This window comes from Chlorocebus sabaeus, chromosome X (genome assembly GCF_047675955.1).
Source record: "Chlorocebus sabaeus isolate Y175 chromosome X, mChlSab1.0.hap1, whole genome shotgun sequence".
Lineage (NCBI taxonomy): Eukaryota > Metazoa > Chordata > Mammalia > Primates > Cercopithecidae > Chlorocebus > Chlorocebus sabaeus.
This window is the reverse complement of record NC_132933.1, coordinates 33,950,668-33,969,145: the sequence shown is the minus strand read 5'-3', so window position 1 is coordinate 33,969,145 and position 18,478 is coordinate 33,950,668. Positions and strand designations below refer to the sequence as shown.

Below are 18,478 nucleotides of genomic sequence, written 5' to 3'. Positions count from 1 at the left end.
TATGAAACCCAAAGTTTCTCTCATCACTATGGTTTCATTAATTTTGAAAATGATGGTTATAGCTCCTTTTGTTTTTGAGATGGAGTTTCACTCTTGTTGCCCAGGCTGGAGTACAATGGCGTGATCTCGGCTCACTGCAACCTCCGCCTCCCAGGTTCAAGTGATTCTCCTATCTCAGCCTCCCAAGTAGCTGGGATTACAGGCCTGTGCCTCCACGCCCAGCTAATTTTTTTTGTATTTTTAGTAGAGATGGGGCTTCACCATGTTAGCCGGGATGGTCTCAATCTTCCGATCTCAGGTGATCTGCCCTCCTCGGCCTCCGAAAGTGCTGGGATTACAGGTCTGTGAGCCACAGTGCCCGGCCCGATTATGGCTCTTTAAGAAAAAAACTGCCCACACTGAAACCTCAAATACTGATCACAGGATCCACCTGTGTTACCCAGCTGTTCTAGCAGCGAAAGTCTGAAAACGACCCCTCATTTTAATCAGGCAGGCAGGCATTCCACATGTACACTTGAAACCACACTAGACTATTTCTGCATATTATAAGTCACGAGAGAAAACCAGCTAGACCAATGAAGCAGCTTCTTCTATGATTAGATCCTTGTGTTGGGGGTGCGGGATTGGGGGAGATATGTTCTAGAAGCCACTGCCAGTTCTATTTAGAGTTAATCAAGCTTACCAGGACCCTGGGTCTCATGCAGCATGCAGCAAACAGCAGAGTTAACTGTAAAACAGTAAGAGCTGATGAAGATGGAGTGAGCATGAGGAGAAATCAAATATTATGACTTGACAAAAACAATGAAGGGTTAGAGGTCAAAGGTGATTAGGAGTAGCAGGAAGGGGAAGTGGGAAGGGTGGACTGGTAGGAACCCCTGAAACACTGATACTCTTTTTTTTTTTTTTTTTTAAGTCAGGGTCTCCCTCTGTTGCCCAGACTGGAGTGCAGTGGTGCAATCACGGCTCACTGCAGCCTCAACCTCCCAGGTTCAAGCAATTCTCCCACCTCAGCCTCCTGAGTAGCTGGGATGATAGGCAAGTGCCACCAGGCCCAGCTAATGTTTAATTTTTTTTTTTGTAGAGACAGGGGCCTCACTATGTTGCCCAGGCTGATCTCAAACTCCTAGACTCAAGCAATCCTTTGCGTTGGCCTCCCAAAGTATTGGGATTACAAGTGTGAGCCACTGCGGCTGGCCAATACTTTCTTAATCTCTTTAGGGGCAGCTAAAGGAAATTCTGAATATGTGACTCTTAGATCCAACCACCATCTCTCAAGAAGAAATACTACTACCACCATTTCTGCCCTCAAAACTCACTACCATGACTATGGGAGGAGGGTAGCACAGGTCTAACGGTGGCTCTTCCAGAAGTTAACCAATTGCTCATGAAATTACATAAGCAGCCAAAACCCAGGGCCACTTCTGCATCTGGAAGTACGGAAGAAGACAGGTCATTCTGTCAGGCCCTTATTGCTAATATGAGGTGCCACATGCCAGCAGGGTTTTCACCCATTTCAGAATTGGAAAGGAGCACTGTCACCAACCCCAAATATTCCTGGAGAGTAGAGAGGGGTATCTCCCTGTTGGCGTCTCCTGCCTGGGGTGGGAGAAGTCAGTCAGTAAGGGCAACAAGGGGAAAGCTTGATGTGAGAAGAACTTTTACTGAACATCTGAATAGGGAATATTTATAGTTTCAGTGTAGCCTGAACAAACCAATTCCTAACTCCCACAAGCAGGCTATGAAACTGCCCCAGGTACTGAGTTAACAAATACCACAGGACTATGAAGGCAGCAGTTATAGCTGGACGACGAATTTAGATTTTTCTGATCTTAAAAATAGGAATTCATTCCTGCTGGTGCAACTAATACACCACGACAGATAAGTTAATACAGTACAGGGTGTGTCCAAAGAGACTTTTTTCTGGCTAGTTGAACTTTATCCATCAGGTAATACCAAAAAAGTGCATTCATCAGTGAATTTGACATATAGTATTAAGATTCAGTAAGAAAAATTTCTGGACTAATTGGTGAAGATGTTCTTTTTTTTTTTCTTTTTTTAGACAAAGTCTCACTCTGTCACCCAGGCTGGAGTGCAGTGGCACGATCTTGGCTCTGCAACCTCCACCTCCCAGGCTCAAGTGATTCTCCTGCCTTAGCCTCCTGAGTAGCTGGGACTAAAGGTGTGGGCCATCACACCCGGCTAATTTTTGTATTTTTAGTAGAGACGGGGTGTCGCCATGTTGCCCAGGCTGGTCTCAAACTCCTGACCTCAGGTGATCTGCCTGCCTCGGCTTCCCAAAGTGCTGGGATTACAGGCATGAGCCACTGTACCCAGCCAAGATGTTTAAATTACGCATTTGAATAAAGAGTAATTGGATTGCAAAGCTGAGTGCCTTCAAATATAACATATTTTACTGTTAAGCAAAAGTTACCATGTTATTCCTAAGTGATCAGCCAGAGGAAAGGAAGGTGTTTCTTCCTTCTGGCAAAAATATCCCATAGTTAAGTCTAGGAACAAATGGCTGAAAACAGAAGGCAATGACCATGGACACCTTTTGGATCCTCAGTACCCTTTAGTAAAGACACTGCTAAACAGTCCACCTGGGAACACCTCAACCCACACTGCACAAACAACTGCAGGGCACAAGGGCACCACAGGAGTTTTTCTAGATCCCGTTGAAATACTTTTCTCTGGTTCTAGGATGAGGAATTGATAACTTCAGCAAGCAGAGACTGGGGTTGGGTGAGGATTATTGACCCACATGGTATCTAGGAGTCACTGTTCTAATACCAGGGGAGATGAGAAGTCTTAAAATCATTCCACAGATTGAGGATGGGGCACATGCAGCATACACTGACATCTGAGGGTTCCCCTGTTAAGTTCTCAGCACCCCAGGCTGGGCAGAACTAAGCCAGCAGGGAGGGATCACAAAGAGGTAGGAAATCAGGGCTGGGCTGCAGCCTTCAGTGGCAGCAGTTAAATTCTGTTGGCTGCAGCGAGTAAGAACTGAGGCAGGGTGAGGGTGGGACTATGGCCATGGAGAGATGAGCAACCTCAGATATAGGGCAGGGGTGGGGAGAGAGTGCACTGAGTTTCTGCTAAAGGCTCTCTCCTTCTTCCACTACCCTGTATCTGCACTTCTTTTTTTTTTCTTTTCGAGACAGAGTCTCAATCTGTTGCCCAGGCTGGAGTGCAGTGGTGCGATCTTAGCTCACTGCAACCTCCGCCTCCTCGGTTCAGGCAATTCTCCTGCACAGCCTCCCAAGTAGCTGGGATTACAGGCGCACGCCACCACGCCTGGCTAATTTTTTGTATTGTTAGTGGAGACAAGGTTTCATCATGTAGGCCAGGCTGGTCTCGAACTCCTGAACTCAAGTGATCCATCCGCCTTGGCCTCCCAAAGTGCTAGGATTATACCATATCTGCAGTTCTTTTTGTTCCTCTCTTTCTTTTCTTTTCTTTTCTTTTTTTTTTTTTTCAGATGGAGTCTCACTCCATTGCCCAGGCTGGAGTGCAGTGGTGTGATCTTGGCTCACTGTAACCTACACCTCCCGGGTTCAAGTGATCCGCCTGCCTCAGCCTCCTGAGTAGTTGGGACTATAGGTGTGCATCACCACACCCAGCTAATTTCTGTATTTTTATTTTTATTTTTTTAGATGGAGTCTCGCTCTGTCGCCCAACCTGGAGGGCAGTGGTATGATCTCAACTCACTGCAACCTCTGCCTCCTGGGTTCAAGCGATTCTCCTGCCTCAGCCTCCTGAGTAGCTGGGATTACAAGCTCACGCCACCACGCCTGGCTAATTTTTGTGTTTTTAGTAGAGACAGGGTTTCACTATGTTGGTCAGGCTGGTCTCTAACTCTTTTTTTTATTTTTTATTTTTTGAGATGGAGTGTCGCTCTGTAGCCCAGGCTGGAGTGCAGTGGCGCGATCTTGGCTCACTGCAAGCTCCACCTCCCAGGTTCATGCCATTCTCCTGCCTCAGCCTCCCAAGTAGCTGGAACTACAGGCGCCCACCACCAAACCCAGCTAATTTTTTTGTATTTTTAGTAGAGACGGGGTTTCACCATGTTAACCAGGATTGTCTCGATCTCCTGACCTCGTGATCCACCCGCCTCGGCCTCCCAAAGTGCTGGGATTACAGGCATGAGCCACTGTGCCCAGCCTTTTTTTTTTTTTTTTTTTTTTAAGTAGAGATGGGGTCTTGCCATATAGGCCAGGCTGGTCTCGAACTCCTGACCTCAAGTGTTCCTCCTGCCTTGGCCTCCCAAACTGCTGGGATTATAGGCGTGAGCCACCTTGTTCCTCTCTTATATTGAGAGGCCTTGTTCCTCTCTTATATTGCTGCACCTCTAATTTTTTTCCTCCCTTCTGCTCTCTCACTCTCCCTTTGCTTTTCCTCTTTTCCCTTCCTCTCCCATGGACCTTGAGTTTGCAGGGCTTTCCTGAGCAAGCTGGACAGATGGGCTGGGCCTCTGGGACCACACCCCTCCCCTACTCTCAACTCCCCAAGCTCAGGGAATCAAAAGGTCCCGCAGGGACGCTGGGACCAGTTATAGGTACCTCAACCAGTCTGACAGCCCGCAGCTCACCTCTGGTCACCAGTCCTCAGCCCCTTCAGGTGCCACGTCCTGCCCCGGGAGGATGAGCAGCAGGAAAGAGAAGGCACCACCCCAGAGCAGACTGCTACTTACTTTTTCTTCTCTTTGTCTCTCTTCAGAGTCTGTGAGCCTCCAGCCTGGGAGCCCTGGGACTGGAGCAGCTCGGCTGCCGTCTTTCTTTGCTTGAAAGCATTCACTTCATCATCCAGGGATTTCTTCTTATCCTCCAGTTTCTTCTTCTCGTCCTGGTGCAGTTTCTTCAGACGGTCAAACTTCTCATGCAGCTGGCAGGGAAGCACAGGGAGATTGGAGAGAGTCCCCTGTGAGCAGTCCCCAGCTTGGTCAAGCCCAGGTGGGTGGGAACCAGTAGGGCTGTGACCCTGCAGGACCCTGGAACCTCAGGGGGCATTTCTGTCAGGGATTGCCATGATGGCACCAAAGGCACCATGCTCTGGATCATTCTCTCCTCCTGTCATTTTATCTCCAAGTCTCTGCTCCTGAATATGGTAAAGGAACACTGCATTGTGTTTAGTCAGACATTTTGTTAAAAAGAGTCCCCATAGTTACCACACATGTTGAATAATAACATCAATGATAATAATATAACATTTACTGAGTGCTGGCCGGGCTCAGGCCTGTAATCCCAGCACTTTGGGAGGCCGAGGTGGGCAGATTACTTGAGGTCAGGTGTTCAACACCAGCCTGGCCAACATGGGGAAACCCCGTCTCTACTAAAAATACGAGAATTAGCCAGGCATTGTGGCATGTGCCTGTAGTCCCAGCTACTCAGCAGGCTGAGGCAGGAGAATCACCTGAACCCGGGAGGCAGAGGTTGTAGTGAGCCGAGACCATGCCACTGCACTCCAGCCTAGGCAACACAGCAAGACTCTGTCTCAAAAACAAACAAAAAAAATTACCCAGAAATTATTATAGGCTAAGCACTAACTTTTATAAGCCCTTTATGTATATTAATTTATTTAATTGTTACCACATTCCTATGAGGTAGGTTCTTTATTATCTCTATTTTATGAGGAAACAGAAGGTCTAAGAAGTAAGGAATTTGACTATGGTCAATCCAGTATTTAGAGCATGATATAACGGGACCTCTTATGTGTAAGGAACCCCTGTCTTTTCTTAACCCCGCAATCAGGGAGGATCACCACGGATCACAGAGAAAACTTCAGTAATGGGAAAGTCAGTCAATGGAAATACTTGGCTTTGGGCATGGAAGGAAATAAAAAGGATTTTATGATATGGAATGAGTACAGACACCTCAGCCTTAACTAAAGGGAGGCTTCATTAGTCCTGAATAGAACCAGAAACCCAAAACAAGAAGAATATTCTGGGCCAGGCACAGTGGCTCATGCCTGTAGTACCAGCACTTTGGGAGTGCTGTAATCCCGGTAGTCAGCTCAATCCCAGCCAAGGTGGGTGGTACGAAGTCAGGAGTTCTAGACCAGCCTGCCCAACATGATGAAACCTCGTCTCTACTAAAAGTACAAAAATCAGCTGGGCGTGGTGATGCACGCCTATAATCCCAGCTACTCGGGAGGCTGAGGCAGGAGAATCGCTTGAACCTGGGAGGCAGAGCTTGCAGTGAGCCAAGATCGCACCACTGTACTCCAGGCTGGGCAACAGAGCAAGACTCTGTCTCGGAAAAAAAAAAGAATATTCTGGTATGCCATTGTGGTAGGTGGATCAAAGAACAAGAGGTACAGACAGTCACAAACTAAAATGCAATAAACTACCCTGAATAGTAAGAGCAGAGCAAGCCGAATTGCACTTTCTTTCATGGATTCGGAAAAGAGTTTAGGATTCTGTAGCACTTGCAGCATACCATGAAGAAGGTTGGTTCTCTGGGTCCTGGGGGTATTTGACACTGTCACTTAGGTAGGTGAGTGATAGACTTGCTGTATAAACCAGCTCTTTTCTTTTTTCTTTCTTTCTTTCTTTCTTTTTTTTTTTTTGAGACAGAGTATCGCTCTGTCGCCCAGGCTGGAGTGCAGTGGCACGATCTCGGCTGCAACCTCCACCTCCCGGGTTCAAGTGATTCTCCTGCCTCAGCCTCCCGAGTAGCTGGGACTACAGGCGCATGCTACCACTCCTGGCTAATTTTTTTTGTATTTTTAATAGAGACAGGGTTTCACCGAGTTAGCCAGGATGGTCTCGATCTCCTGACCTCGTGATCCGCCTGCCTCGGCCTCCCAAAGTGCTGGGATTACAGGCGTGAGCCACCGCAACTGGCCTAAAGCATCTCTTACTTAGTCACTAGGGCTGCCTATCAGTTGCCTTAACCTGGCTTTTGTTTGTTGTACTTTTATTAATTTGTCTTTAAGATCCCCTCAATTCTCTTAGAAGTGATGGATGACATTTTTTTTTTCTTTTTCTTTTTTTTTATTGAGACAGTCTCACTTTGTCACGCAGGCTGGAGTGCAGTGGCCTCGATCTCTCGGCTCAAGCATTCCTCCCACCTCAGCTTCCTGGGTAGCTGGGACTACAGGCACATGCCACCATGCCTCGCTAATTTTTTGTATTTGTACTTTTTTTATTTTTATTATTATTATTTTTTGAGATGGAGTCTCGCTCTGTCGCCCAGGCTGGAGTCCAGTGGCACAATCTCGGCTCACTGCAACCTCCACCTCCTGGGTTCAAGCAATTCTTCTGCCTCAGCCTCCCAAGTAGCTGGGACTACAGGTGCGTACCACCATACCTGGCTAATTTTTTGTAATTTTAGTAGAGACGGGGTTTCACCATATTAGCCAGGCTGGCCTCGAACTCCTGAACTTGTGATCCGCCCACCTCGGCCTCCCAAAGTGCTGGGATTACAGGTGTGAGCAACTGCGCCCAGACAATTTTTTGTATTTTTAATAGAGACGGAGCCTCAGTATGTTGCCCAGGCTGGTCTTGAACTCCTGGGCTCAAGCAATCCATCCGCTTTAGCCTCCCAAAGTGCTGGGATTACAGACCTGAGCCAAGGCACCTGTCTGACTTTTTTTTTCTTTTTAAGTGAAACTGAAAAAAAAAACAAAAAACCAATACCCTTGTCATGGGCTTTGGTGAGAACCCTTGAGAGTGCGACAGGTTAAATGTGGAAGATATTTGTGAAGTAATTAAGTGTTTCCTTTCTTTTTTTTCTTTTTGAGATAGAGTCTTGCTCTGCCACCCAGGCTGGAGTGCAGTGGCACGATCTCAGCTTACTGTAACCTCCGCCTCCCAGATTCAAGTGATTCTCCTGCCTCATCCTCCCAAGTAGCTGGGACTATAGGCATGTGCCACCACACTCCACTAATTGTTGTATTTTTAGTAGAGACAGGGTTTCACAATGTTGGTCAGGCTGGTCTCGAACTCCTGACTTCAGGTGATGCAACCACCTCGGCCTTCCAAAGTGTTGGGATTACAGGCGTGAGCCACAATGCCCAGCCCGATGTTTGGATTTCTGTTCCTGTGTTAGTTTGCTGAGGATAATGGCTCCCAGCTCCATTCACATCCCTGTAAAGAACATCCTCTCATTCCTTTTCATGGCTCTATAGTATTCCATGGTGTATATGTACCACATTTTCTTTACCCAGTCTATCATTGATGGGCATTTGGGTTGAGTCCATGTCTTTCCTATTGTGAATAGTATTGCAGTGAACATACGTGTGCATGTATCTTTATAATAAAATGATCTATAGGATTGCTGGGTCGAATGGTATTTCTGATTCTAGGTCTTTGAGGAATCACCACACTGTCTTCCACAATGGTTGAAGTAATCTACATTCACACCAACAGTGTAAAAGCGTTCCTATTTTTCTACAGCCTGACCAGCAGCTGTTGTTTCTTGACATTTTAATAATCACCAGGCTCACATTTACCTCTTTCTCTGCCTCTTTGAGCTCTGCTTCTTTCTCTTTGACTCTCTGGACGAACATCTGTCTCATCTCCTCTTCTTTTTTCTGGAGTTCCCCTAGGAACTCATTTCGTTTGGCCTCATACGTCTCCTGTAAACTGCGAACATGGTCAGGTTAATTCTTCTTCCTTTGGAATGGCTCCTATTTGATAAAACTGGCCCCAAAGATCCTTACTGGGTTCCTCTGTCCTCCCTTCCCCAGTTGTGAGCCAGGTACAAAAATAGAACCACAAAGCTGTGGGCACCTGGCTTGGCCCATGACAGCATGCCCACAGGGCTTCTAAAGAGGGATGGGGCAACCCTAGTGAACTGGAGAGACTTAGAATATCTGATTCTATACTCTTGTTCTACGGATGAGAAAACTGAGGCCCAGAGAGTTGAGGTGTCTTGCTCAAGGCTCCACGGCTAGTTAGAGGGAGACCTTTGACCAGAAGCTGAGTCTCCTGTCTCTTCATCTGGGTTTTCCCACTGCACAGTGCTGCCAGGCCCTAGCTCTGAAACCGACCACATGAATGAACTATTTCAACAAATGCTTGAGGAGACTCCATATGTGCTAGACTCAGTACTAATTGACATGATGCTAGTCACTCAGCCTCTACAGCCAACAGCCATCATACTTGCCATCAAGGAACTCATGGTCTAGTGGGAGATGCCCCTGGCCTAAGCTTATTTTTAAAGAAATAGGAGATGATAGGCTGGGTGCGGTGGCTCACACCTGTAATTCCAGCACTGTGGGAGGCCAAGGCCGGTGGATCACCTGAGGTCAGGAGTTCGAGACCAGCCTGGCCAACATGGTGAAACCCCATCTCTACCAAAAAATATAAAAAATTAGCCGGGTGTCGTGGTGGGCGCCTGTAATCCCAGCTACTTGGGAGGCTGAGGCAGGAGAATCGCTTGAGCCTGCTAGGCGAAGGTTGAAGTGAGCCAAGATCGCGCCACTGCACTCCAGCCTGTGTGACAGAGTGAGACTCCATCTCAAAAAAAAAAAAAAAAGAAAAGGCAATAGCCTGGTGAAGAAGAGGTGGAACTGTGATCCAAAGAGGGCAGCATGTAAGAAAGCTCATGTGGAGAGAGAATGACATTCTTAGGGAGCCAGGTGTGGTTCAACATGGCCAGAGAGCACCATGGCAATGCTGGAGTAGAGGCAGACGAAGTTCCTAAGCCTGGTGGAAGAGAACAGGCTTTGAATGACATATTTAAAAATTGGACGTGTATGCACTGCATGGTTTTAAAACAGGAAGTAGTACTAGATCCAATTTGAAAATAAGAAGGACCACTCTGGCTGTGTTGTGAGAAGGATAGACTTTCCATCAATCCAAGTAAGAAGTGACAGGATCTTGGCTGGGCGTGGTGGCTCATGCTTGTAATCCCAGCACTTTGGGAGGCCACAGTGGGTGGATCACTTGAGGTCAGGAGTTCAAGAACAGCCTGGCCAATATGGTGAAACCCCATCTCTAATAAAAATACAAAAATTAGCCGGGCGAGGTGGTGGGTGCCTGTAATCCCAGCTACTTGAGAGGCTGAGGCAGGAGAATCACTTGAACCCCAGAGACCAAGGTTGCCGTGAGCCGAGATTGTGCCACTGCACTCCAGCCTGGGCAAGGCAGCAAGACTCTGTCTCAAAAAAAAAAAAAGAAAAGAAAAGAAAAGAAAAGAAGAAGTGATAGGATCTTAATGTTAAGGGCTGGGAGGGAATGGAGGGAGTGGTAAGAAAAGCAGAACTCCCAGGACTTGGGAGGAGCCAAAGGTAATTCTGATTATCTTTGGGCAACCAGGTGGATGGTGGTATCATGAATGGCAACAGGGAATGTTGGAGACACATGCTTAAGAGGGAAGAAGATGAATCTGTACAGAGCTTGATTTTCGGGGATGTCCTCTATGGGATGTCTGAGTGGAAATGTCCAGGATGCAGTTGGATTAATGGGTTTAGACTTCAGCAGTAAGACTAGCTTGGGAGCCATCTACTTCTAGGTGGTAATTAGGGCTGTGAGAGTAGAAAGAACCAGCTGCAAAGAGAACAGAAAGTGAAAGAAGCAGAGGCCCTAGGAAAGAATCCCAGGGGGGGTATATCAACATTTAAAGGAGTAAGGTGAAGAAAATGAGCCTGCAAAGGAGGCTGAGAAGAAATAGTACGAGAGATAGGAATAGAATCAGCCAGGACATTGCTGGAAAAGCCAAAGGCAGAGAGCATTTCAAGGAGGCAGTGAGGAATGGCATAAAGTGCTGCGTTGATATCAAATAAGATGGAACCCAAAGGCAACATTGAACTTAGCCACAAGTTTGCGATTCCTGGCCTTGGAGAGAGGCATTTGAGTGGCTATGCTGGGGGCAGAAGCCAGACTGCAGTGGCTTGAGGAATGAATGAGAGATGGGGAAGAGGAAACAGCTAATATAGAACAACTCTTTCTCCTTCTCATCCTGTCAAGGACTTCTTGACAGGGCAGAGGCTGGTAAGAAAGAGCAGGGTTAAGGGAAAGTTTCTTCAGCACAAGAATGCTTACGTGCAGCACGGGAAAGAGCTGGCAGAGAAGGAGTGAAGAAGGCGAAGACACAGGAAACAGAGGTATTCAGGATGGAGCGAAGGAGGAGGGAAGGAGACAAAATGACCAGGTGGAGGCACACCTACTCCTCTACAAATGCAGATGAAAGCTGCAGGTGGGGAAGAGAGCCAGGGAGCTCCCACCAGAAAGAGACAAGCAGGGCTTCCCCCAGCCCCACCTGTCAGTATAGGGCATGAGCCTATCCTTCCTGAAGCAAGTATCCCCAAGGGACTGGTTAGGCTCTGACTCCAGGCCAGCTTTAGGCTGTGAACAGGTAGTGTAAGATCTCAGAGGCTCTTTGAAAGCCTTTTTAACCGGTAGACATCTCCCTCACTTGCTTATTAGTGCCTGACCACCATAAAGGGCACCACGTGGTAATTTCAACTGTGGAGCTTATTTCACACATCACACATATAGATCAGACACTTCTACTTGGTGCATCACTCCTCTCGGCATAATAACCTGCTTTCAAAAACATTTCCCTTCTCTAAAAGCATTCTGATTTAAGAAATATGCCAATGATGATTAACATCCTGCGGTCAAAACAGAACTTGCACTTGAATGCAGACACTAAGAACAGCAATTGAGGAGCCTGCAGTTCATCGATGCATGGCAAGGGATCGCTACCTGGTCCTATCTGGGTTTCAGAATGGGGAAATGGGTAAAGAACCTGTCTGAGCACCAGGAGCCTGATGAAGAAAGAGGGGCAGAGGAGAGTTACCAACTGCCACCCCGTGGAACAGGGCCCCAGCTTGGGGATCCCCTCCAGCGCAGCTGCTTGGAGCTGTCACGGATGCGTGCATGTGTGTGTGGTGATCCACCTTGCTGGTCCTCTGGGCCTCCTCCCTTCCCTTGCCCTTCAAAGCAAGGCAGCAGTACTTCCCAAGCCTGCGCCCCACAGCTCTCCTGGCAGATGTGCAGTGGCGAAGGGTGAACAGGCAAGCAGAACTGGCAAGTGAGCCGCCCCTGCTCCTCGAGGTCTTAGCACCCGTGTCTCGCCTCCCCTGTGAATTCTCCAGGGGAAGGCTTCCACACCACCTGGGTGGGCTGAGCTGAGCTGGGCTGGACTGGGCTGGCAGGAGTGGTACCTGAAGGGTTTGCTGTCAGGGTCGGTGTCCTTGAAGCCCATCTCCTCCAGCTTACAGCGGCGATACAGCTCATAGTGCCGGGTGTGGGTCTGCTCCCGCAGATCCTCCATGTTGACCCGAATCAGCATCTCCCGCAGCTTCACAAAGTCGCAGTGGGCCTCGTTTTCAACTGCATAGCAGGGTTTGGGGTATTGAAAGTATGTTGAAAGGAAGGCCAGCGGAAGTAGAAATGGATGAAACGAGAGGCAAAATGTCTAACAGTGACATTGCCTTGCAATCTGTGTATTTAGATCCTGCAAATTTACTTCCTCTCTTTTTTACTGAAAATGTAAATGAAAGGTTACAAAAATGCCAGTAATGAAAAATGGTGATACCATAAAAATACTTGTTAAGACAGTCAGTAGCACCACAATCTAAATTCAGCAGTCAGACCTTCAAAAGAATGTTTGGTCTGCACCACTTGTAGGACAACAGCACATATGCATCTATCCATCCATCCATCCATCCATCCATCCACCCACCCACCCATTCATCCATCCATCTATCCATCCATCCAACCAATATTTGTGGAATCTCTGTTCCCATTATTGTGTGAGGCACTGGGAATTCAGAAACGAAGTCATGGAATCTTGCTGTCAGGAGCTTACACTTTAGAGGAAGAATAGATGCAAATAGACAAATACAATTCAGTGCAAAACTACAAAAACAGAGGGATAGCCAAGTGGCAATAAAGCTCAGAAAAGGGGGCCTAAGAGCTCCTGGGAAAGTGAAGACTTCACCGAAGAGAAAATCCCTAAGATGACTCTGGAAGGAAGAATAGTAATTTATCAGCCAGAGAAGGGAATAGTGTTTGCAAGGTGTCAATGAGGTTAGGCAAGGTTATGTAGCTAGTTAAGTTGCAGAGTTAGGGCTCAAACCCAGGCAATGTAGGGGAGGTGACAAAGTCTCCAAATAATAAGGGGAAAGAACTAGGATATTGATAGATGACAGTGACAAGGAGGGGTGTGGACTGCAGGCATGGCCCACCTGGATGGTAGAAGCTTCCAAGGAGGTGGTTTCTTTAGAGGTTAGATAATGGCCTGACAGTAGCAATGGTGACTAGGAGCAAGGGGACCCCACTTTCTTGCCTGTGTGAACAAGTCCCCTCTTCAAAAGAGTGCAAGCAAAGGTCTGCAATTTTGGGCAGTGGTCAAGAATGACAGATGTGGACCAAGTCATAGCAAAATCGATTTCTAGCTAGACCAGGTCACAAGCAGTACTTTGTCAAGGTGGCTACAGGTATGGCTTCACTGTGTCAGATGGTGGTATTTGGCCTGAACAAGTAGGAAAAATGGTGTCTGAAGTGATGAGCAGGCAATCACCCCAGATTCTGTCTTGCAGAGTCTGGAAGAGGGTAGTGGGGGCAGAGAGGGGTCTGGGATAAGTGGGTCAGCTGTAGTTGAAGCAGACTGCCTTGTGGTCATCAGTCTTTCCAAAGCCCGAATCAGCTCACATAATCCTTCTGCTTAAGACCCACTGAATTGGAATAAAGCCCCCTGCTGTCATAGAACATAGGCTAATATTAAAGATGACATCAGTAAGACAACTTCTCAGGACTATGCTATATGCAACTTCTCAGTACTATGCTATATGCCATCTCCTCCTCCATCTCTGGACAGTGATCTCTGATGGTGAGTCAGAAGGAGTGCCTCCAAGGCCCCTGCAGGCTACCTAAGCAATATACAACTTCTTCCTCATTCAAGCAGAACAGTCAACTTAGACTTACAAGAAAAACTTTCAAAGCCCCCTTTATTGTTTAGGTTCAGAGTAGTCCACGTCAGATGAAGTAAGTCATTGGAACCATGTCTACTGGCTTCTCCTCATCTCACTTCAGGTTCCTGTTTCTCAGACCACAAGTCCATTCCCAGGGTGGGACTGTGGGTCCAGAAACCATTTGCAAATGTTCCTAGTGGAGCAACCCCAGCTCCGAACAGCAGAGAAGACCAGAACTTAGCACAGCTCTGATAACCAGTCTTGTCCTACCTATAGAAAATCCAGCTATTGTCAGTGGGTCTGCGGGGTGTCCTAAAACATGCCAGCCTTTGTATGTGATGTGAACAACTCGCCACCCACTTTCAGGTGTTTCCCCAGTGGTAGGGATGAGGTTATAGAGAACCAGTCACTCTTTCACACGATGCCCCTATCAGCCACGGCCTGGTTTCTAGCTGTAGACTCTGAGGACCAGAGACCTCTTCTACCCACAGCACTGTCCTTGGCCTTGTCTTATGCACTGAACTGACTAGCCCTGAGGGTAAGTTAACATATGTCAGGCAGATCCCAGAAGGAACTTTCCTGAGTGTAATACAATATGTCTGATTGCTTTTCAATTGTGAAATAATCATACATTCAAAAGAGAGCATGAAATATGTATGTGCAATTTAAAGAATTTTTGAAAAATTAACACCAATGTCTCCACAACTCAGGTTAAACATTACCAGTATCTTGGAAGCCCCTGAGTGCCCTTTTCCAATCTCATCCTCCTTTATCCCCCCACTCCCCTGGCAGAGACTTAACCCCTCTCTTGACTTTGGAGAGTATCATTCCTTTGTTTTCTTTACAGTTTTACCTCTCATGTATGCATTCCTAAAATATATATATCTTGTTTAGTTGTGCCTCCTTTTGGAATTCATACAAAGGGAATCCAATGGTATGTTTCTTTCTTTTTTTTTTCAATCTCGCTGTGTCGCCCAGGTTGGAGTGCAGTGGCGAAATCTCAGCTCACGGCAATCTCTGCCTCCTGGGTTCAAGCGATTCTCTTGCCTCAGCCTCCTGAGTAGCTGGGACTACAGGCACATGCCACCATGCCTGACTTTTTGTGTGTGTGTGTATTTTTAGTAGAGATGGGGTTTCACCATGTTGGCCAGGTTGGTCTCGAACTCCTGACTTCAGGTGATCTATCCGCTTCGGCCTCCCAGAGTGCTAGGATTACAGGAGTGAGCCACTGTGCCCAGTCCCAATATGTAGTTTTTAAAAATCCCTTATCCCCTTCCCACCCTCCCATTATCCAGTCTTTTTTTTTTTTTTTTTTTTTTTTGTACTTTTAGTAGAGATGGGGTTTCACCATGCTGACCAGGATGGTCTCGATCTCCTGACCTCGTGATCCGCCTGCCCCGGCCTCCCAAAATGCTGGGATTACAGGCGTGAGCCACCACGTCCGGCCTATCCAGTCTATTTTAATGAATATCTGGATTGTTTGTAATTATTTGTCATTACAAACAACACTACTGTGAACATTCTTGTGCATTTCCTGGTGCACTTGGGCAAGAACACAGGCTTTCTCGCACACTCCTTCCTACCTTGCAAGTCTTTGTGTTTAGGAATACTTTTCCCATGAGAGACAGAGGAAGCTTGCTTCCATCAGGGCATCCCAGTATGGAGCCAGAGTTAGCTTCCTAGTGACCCCTATGGCTATTTGGGACCCATGCTAAATGAGCAGAGACTTGGGACAGTTTAGAAACTTGTCATATAGTGGCTGGGGACAAACAAAGAGGCAGACAAAAGGGGTTTCCTGCATGTAGCCCCTCTCCCGGAGACTCACTCACCCTGCACAGTGCCCCAAGGATACTGCCGCGCCCTCATCATCTTGTTGCCTATCTTCAGTTCTTCTGTGCTGCCAATGACAGCAAACGGCAGGTGGGCCTGAAACCGAAGGCAAACGAAAGCTGAGAACTGCAGAGGAAAGGCACTGAGTGTTAAACACAACCCAACTGCTGTTGGTCTCTGGGGCCCCAGACCCTCACCCTGCAATGTCCCTCACTGTCATCATCACCAACAAGCATTTATTAAGTTCCCAAACTATGTGAGGATAAGAGGCCTAGTCCAAGCTTCTGCTGTTCAGAAATTCACAATAGAGGGTAACAATGACATGGCTGAATGCATAGAGAACAAAGAGAGAAAATAAGCAGAATAATAAGCAGACACACAGATTACCAAGCTATTCGCTATTCATAGTTACTGCTGAGGGGAAGAGCCTTTGGAAGATGGGGAAGTGGAATGAGGGGGTTCTGTGTGGATAGAGAGGATAAAGGAGTATCGAAGGGTCTCGGATCACTGGCCCTTCTCCCTCCCTGGCATGCAGGAGCCCCAAGACTAGGTCCATACTGAGACCACACAGCCGACTGAGCTGTATTGTCCTTGTTCTCATCCTTCCCTGGAGAAAGAGCTCACACTGAACTCGTGAGCCTAGAAGGCAAGTCACTAAGGATTTATTCACATAACTGTGCTGGGTTCTGCTGTCGGTGCTATAAGGCAGAGAGAAGCAGCAGAAGACATGCTCCCTCGCCCTCTAGGAGCTTACAGTCTTGTTGAGGGAGCCCAAATTACATAACTCAAGTCATATAAGATAGTATGTGATCAAGGGCTCAAGCATATGGTCTGGTGCCCTGTACATAGCAGGTGCTTAATAACTACTTCCTGAATGGCCATGGTAAGGCTAGGGAAAGAGGAAAGAAAGGCAAAGGACAAATAGGTTTATGAGCTTGGTGCTCACAGGGGGAATGAGGAGCTTGGCCTGGCTTTATGGGTCAGAGAAGAGACAGCTGCCCCGACTTGGTAGTGTGGGGCCTGGGAAACACTCACAGAGCCCCAATCCACAAGGAGCTGGCCAGCCTGTAATTGCTGAGTCACCACAGCCAAATGGAACTACGGAATCAATGTTTACCCACCAGGTGAGCCCAGGCGGGGCTTTGCCCAAAAGGGCTTTACACCAACAGGTAAAGAGCCTATGGGGAAAGTTTCTTAGCTTGATTGCACAAACAGGCCATGATCTCAGATATTTTGACCCATTTGCCCACTCATCCTAGCTCCTGTGATATATGCTAGGGATGAAGAACAACATAATGGCAAAAAAGCACAGAGCCTGGCCCCGGAGACTGCACAGTGTGCCCAGGGAGAAAGCCATCCCAACAACGATCAGACAGCAAGATGAGGGTTGTGCCAGAAGTGGAGGTTGCAGTGAGCCGAGATCGCACCACTGCACCCCAGCCTGTGTGACAGAGCAAGACCCTGTCTCAAAAAAAAAAAAAAAAATGATCAAGGTTGTAAACAGGGCTGGAGTAACACAGAAGAGGGAGCAATTAACTTCGTGGGAAGTCAAATAAGTCATTTCAGAGTAGGTAGTGGTAATCATACTAACAGCGTTAGCATTAGCAATAATTTGTTAAGCCCTATGCACTGGGTACCAGCTGCTTTACACGGTATTGTCTCACTGAATCTCTACAACAACACTATATGGTAAGTTGCCTTATTAGTCTCCTCTTTAGATGGGGAAACTGAGGTCCAGAAGGGCTAAGGGCACAGCAGGCATTGTTGCCAGCAGGCACACAATAGTAAGGAACTATTACTTACTAATAGTAAGGAACAGAATGAGGTATGGAATCCTGGTCTCTCTGACTTCAAAGCCCACCTCTTGCTGGTCTGCTACTTCCATTTAGGGGGTTCAAGCAGTAGATGAGGTGCGTATTCTAAACCCTGGGGGGAACTAGTTGTTCAAGACCAGATTATCAGAGGCAATTCAATTTAGGGAAACCCACAGCAAATCTGTTGCTTGTTTGTTTAATCCACAGGCTGATGTCACAGCCAATCCTTCCTCTCCATTCTCCTCTAGCTCTGGGCCCCAAAAATGTCCTTCAGAGCAGAAGAACACAGAATTTCATCAGGAGCTCAGCTCCAGGACCTCCACCAATCCCTTAAATTGCTTGGCTGCCAGCTGAAGCTGCTCTTCTTTCACCCTCTCGCCTCTCAGCTGCTATCAGACGATCATCTCAGCCACTCTCCAACCCCTCCCCACTCCACTGACTGTCCCTTAAATCTGGACATGGGAAAGAGGAGGTTATGGATATGGAAGGTGGGTGTGAGGTGGAGGTGAGAAATGTTTCATCCATTCTGGGAGGGGAATGACCAGAAGAGTAACTGGGCAAGTGACACACAGGGCATTTGGGAAGCACTGAATTCGTGAAAATGCTGCCCAAGGGCCTAAGCATCTCCAGTCTTTGCCAGGAGGGTTGATCTGGGCACAATTCATTCCCACTCAGGGACCTAAGACATATCGGGAGTCTCGAATCCACCCCTACACACTTTCTGGGAAAACATTTCCCCTGCAGAGACCCCACAGCTTTAGCCACATGACACAGAAGAGCCAAGGGGCGGCGAATGCAGAGAGCTAGACTGAGGGAGGAGGTGATAAAGAAAAACCACGTTGTAGCACTCCCTCATCCTGGGCTCTCAGCTGTAAGTGATGGAGGAGGAAGGCATGTGAAGTGGGAGGTGCTTCTCCAAGCTCGAGAAAAAAAAAAAAAAAAAAACAAGAAGAAAACAAAGGCAT

General features: G+C 47.4%; 1 protein-coding gene across 6 annotated transcripts in view; it reads right to left on the bottom strand.

Annotated features, from left to right (window-relative positions):
- The window catches only part of SEPTIN6 (septin 6), a 79,566-nt gene that overhangs the window by 9,528 nt on the left and 51,560 nt on the right, over positions 1-18,478 (bottom strand). For 3 of the 6 annotated variants that reach the window (XM_008019429.3, XM_008019426.3, XM_008019428.3), the window contains exons 6-10: positions 15,699-15,795; positions 12,118-12,286; positions 8,455-8,587; positions 4,694-4,884; positions 683-727 (exon numbers count right to left, since the gene is read on the bottom strand). In XM_008019429.3, the coding sequence (XP_008017620.1) occupies positions 724-727; positions 4,694-4,884; positions 8,455-8,587; positions 12,118-12,286; positions 15,699-15,795 (594 nt within the window). In that variant the 3' untranslated portion in view covers positions 683-723. The remainder of the gene's footprint in view (positions 1-682; positions 728-4,693; positions 4,885-8,454; positions 8,588-12,117; positions 12,287-15,698; positions 15,796-18,478) is intronic. The other 3 variants (XM_008019424.3, XM_008019425.3, XM_008019423.3) reach the window with 1 other exon arrangement.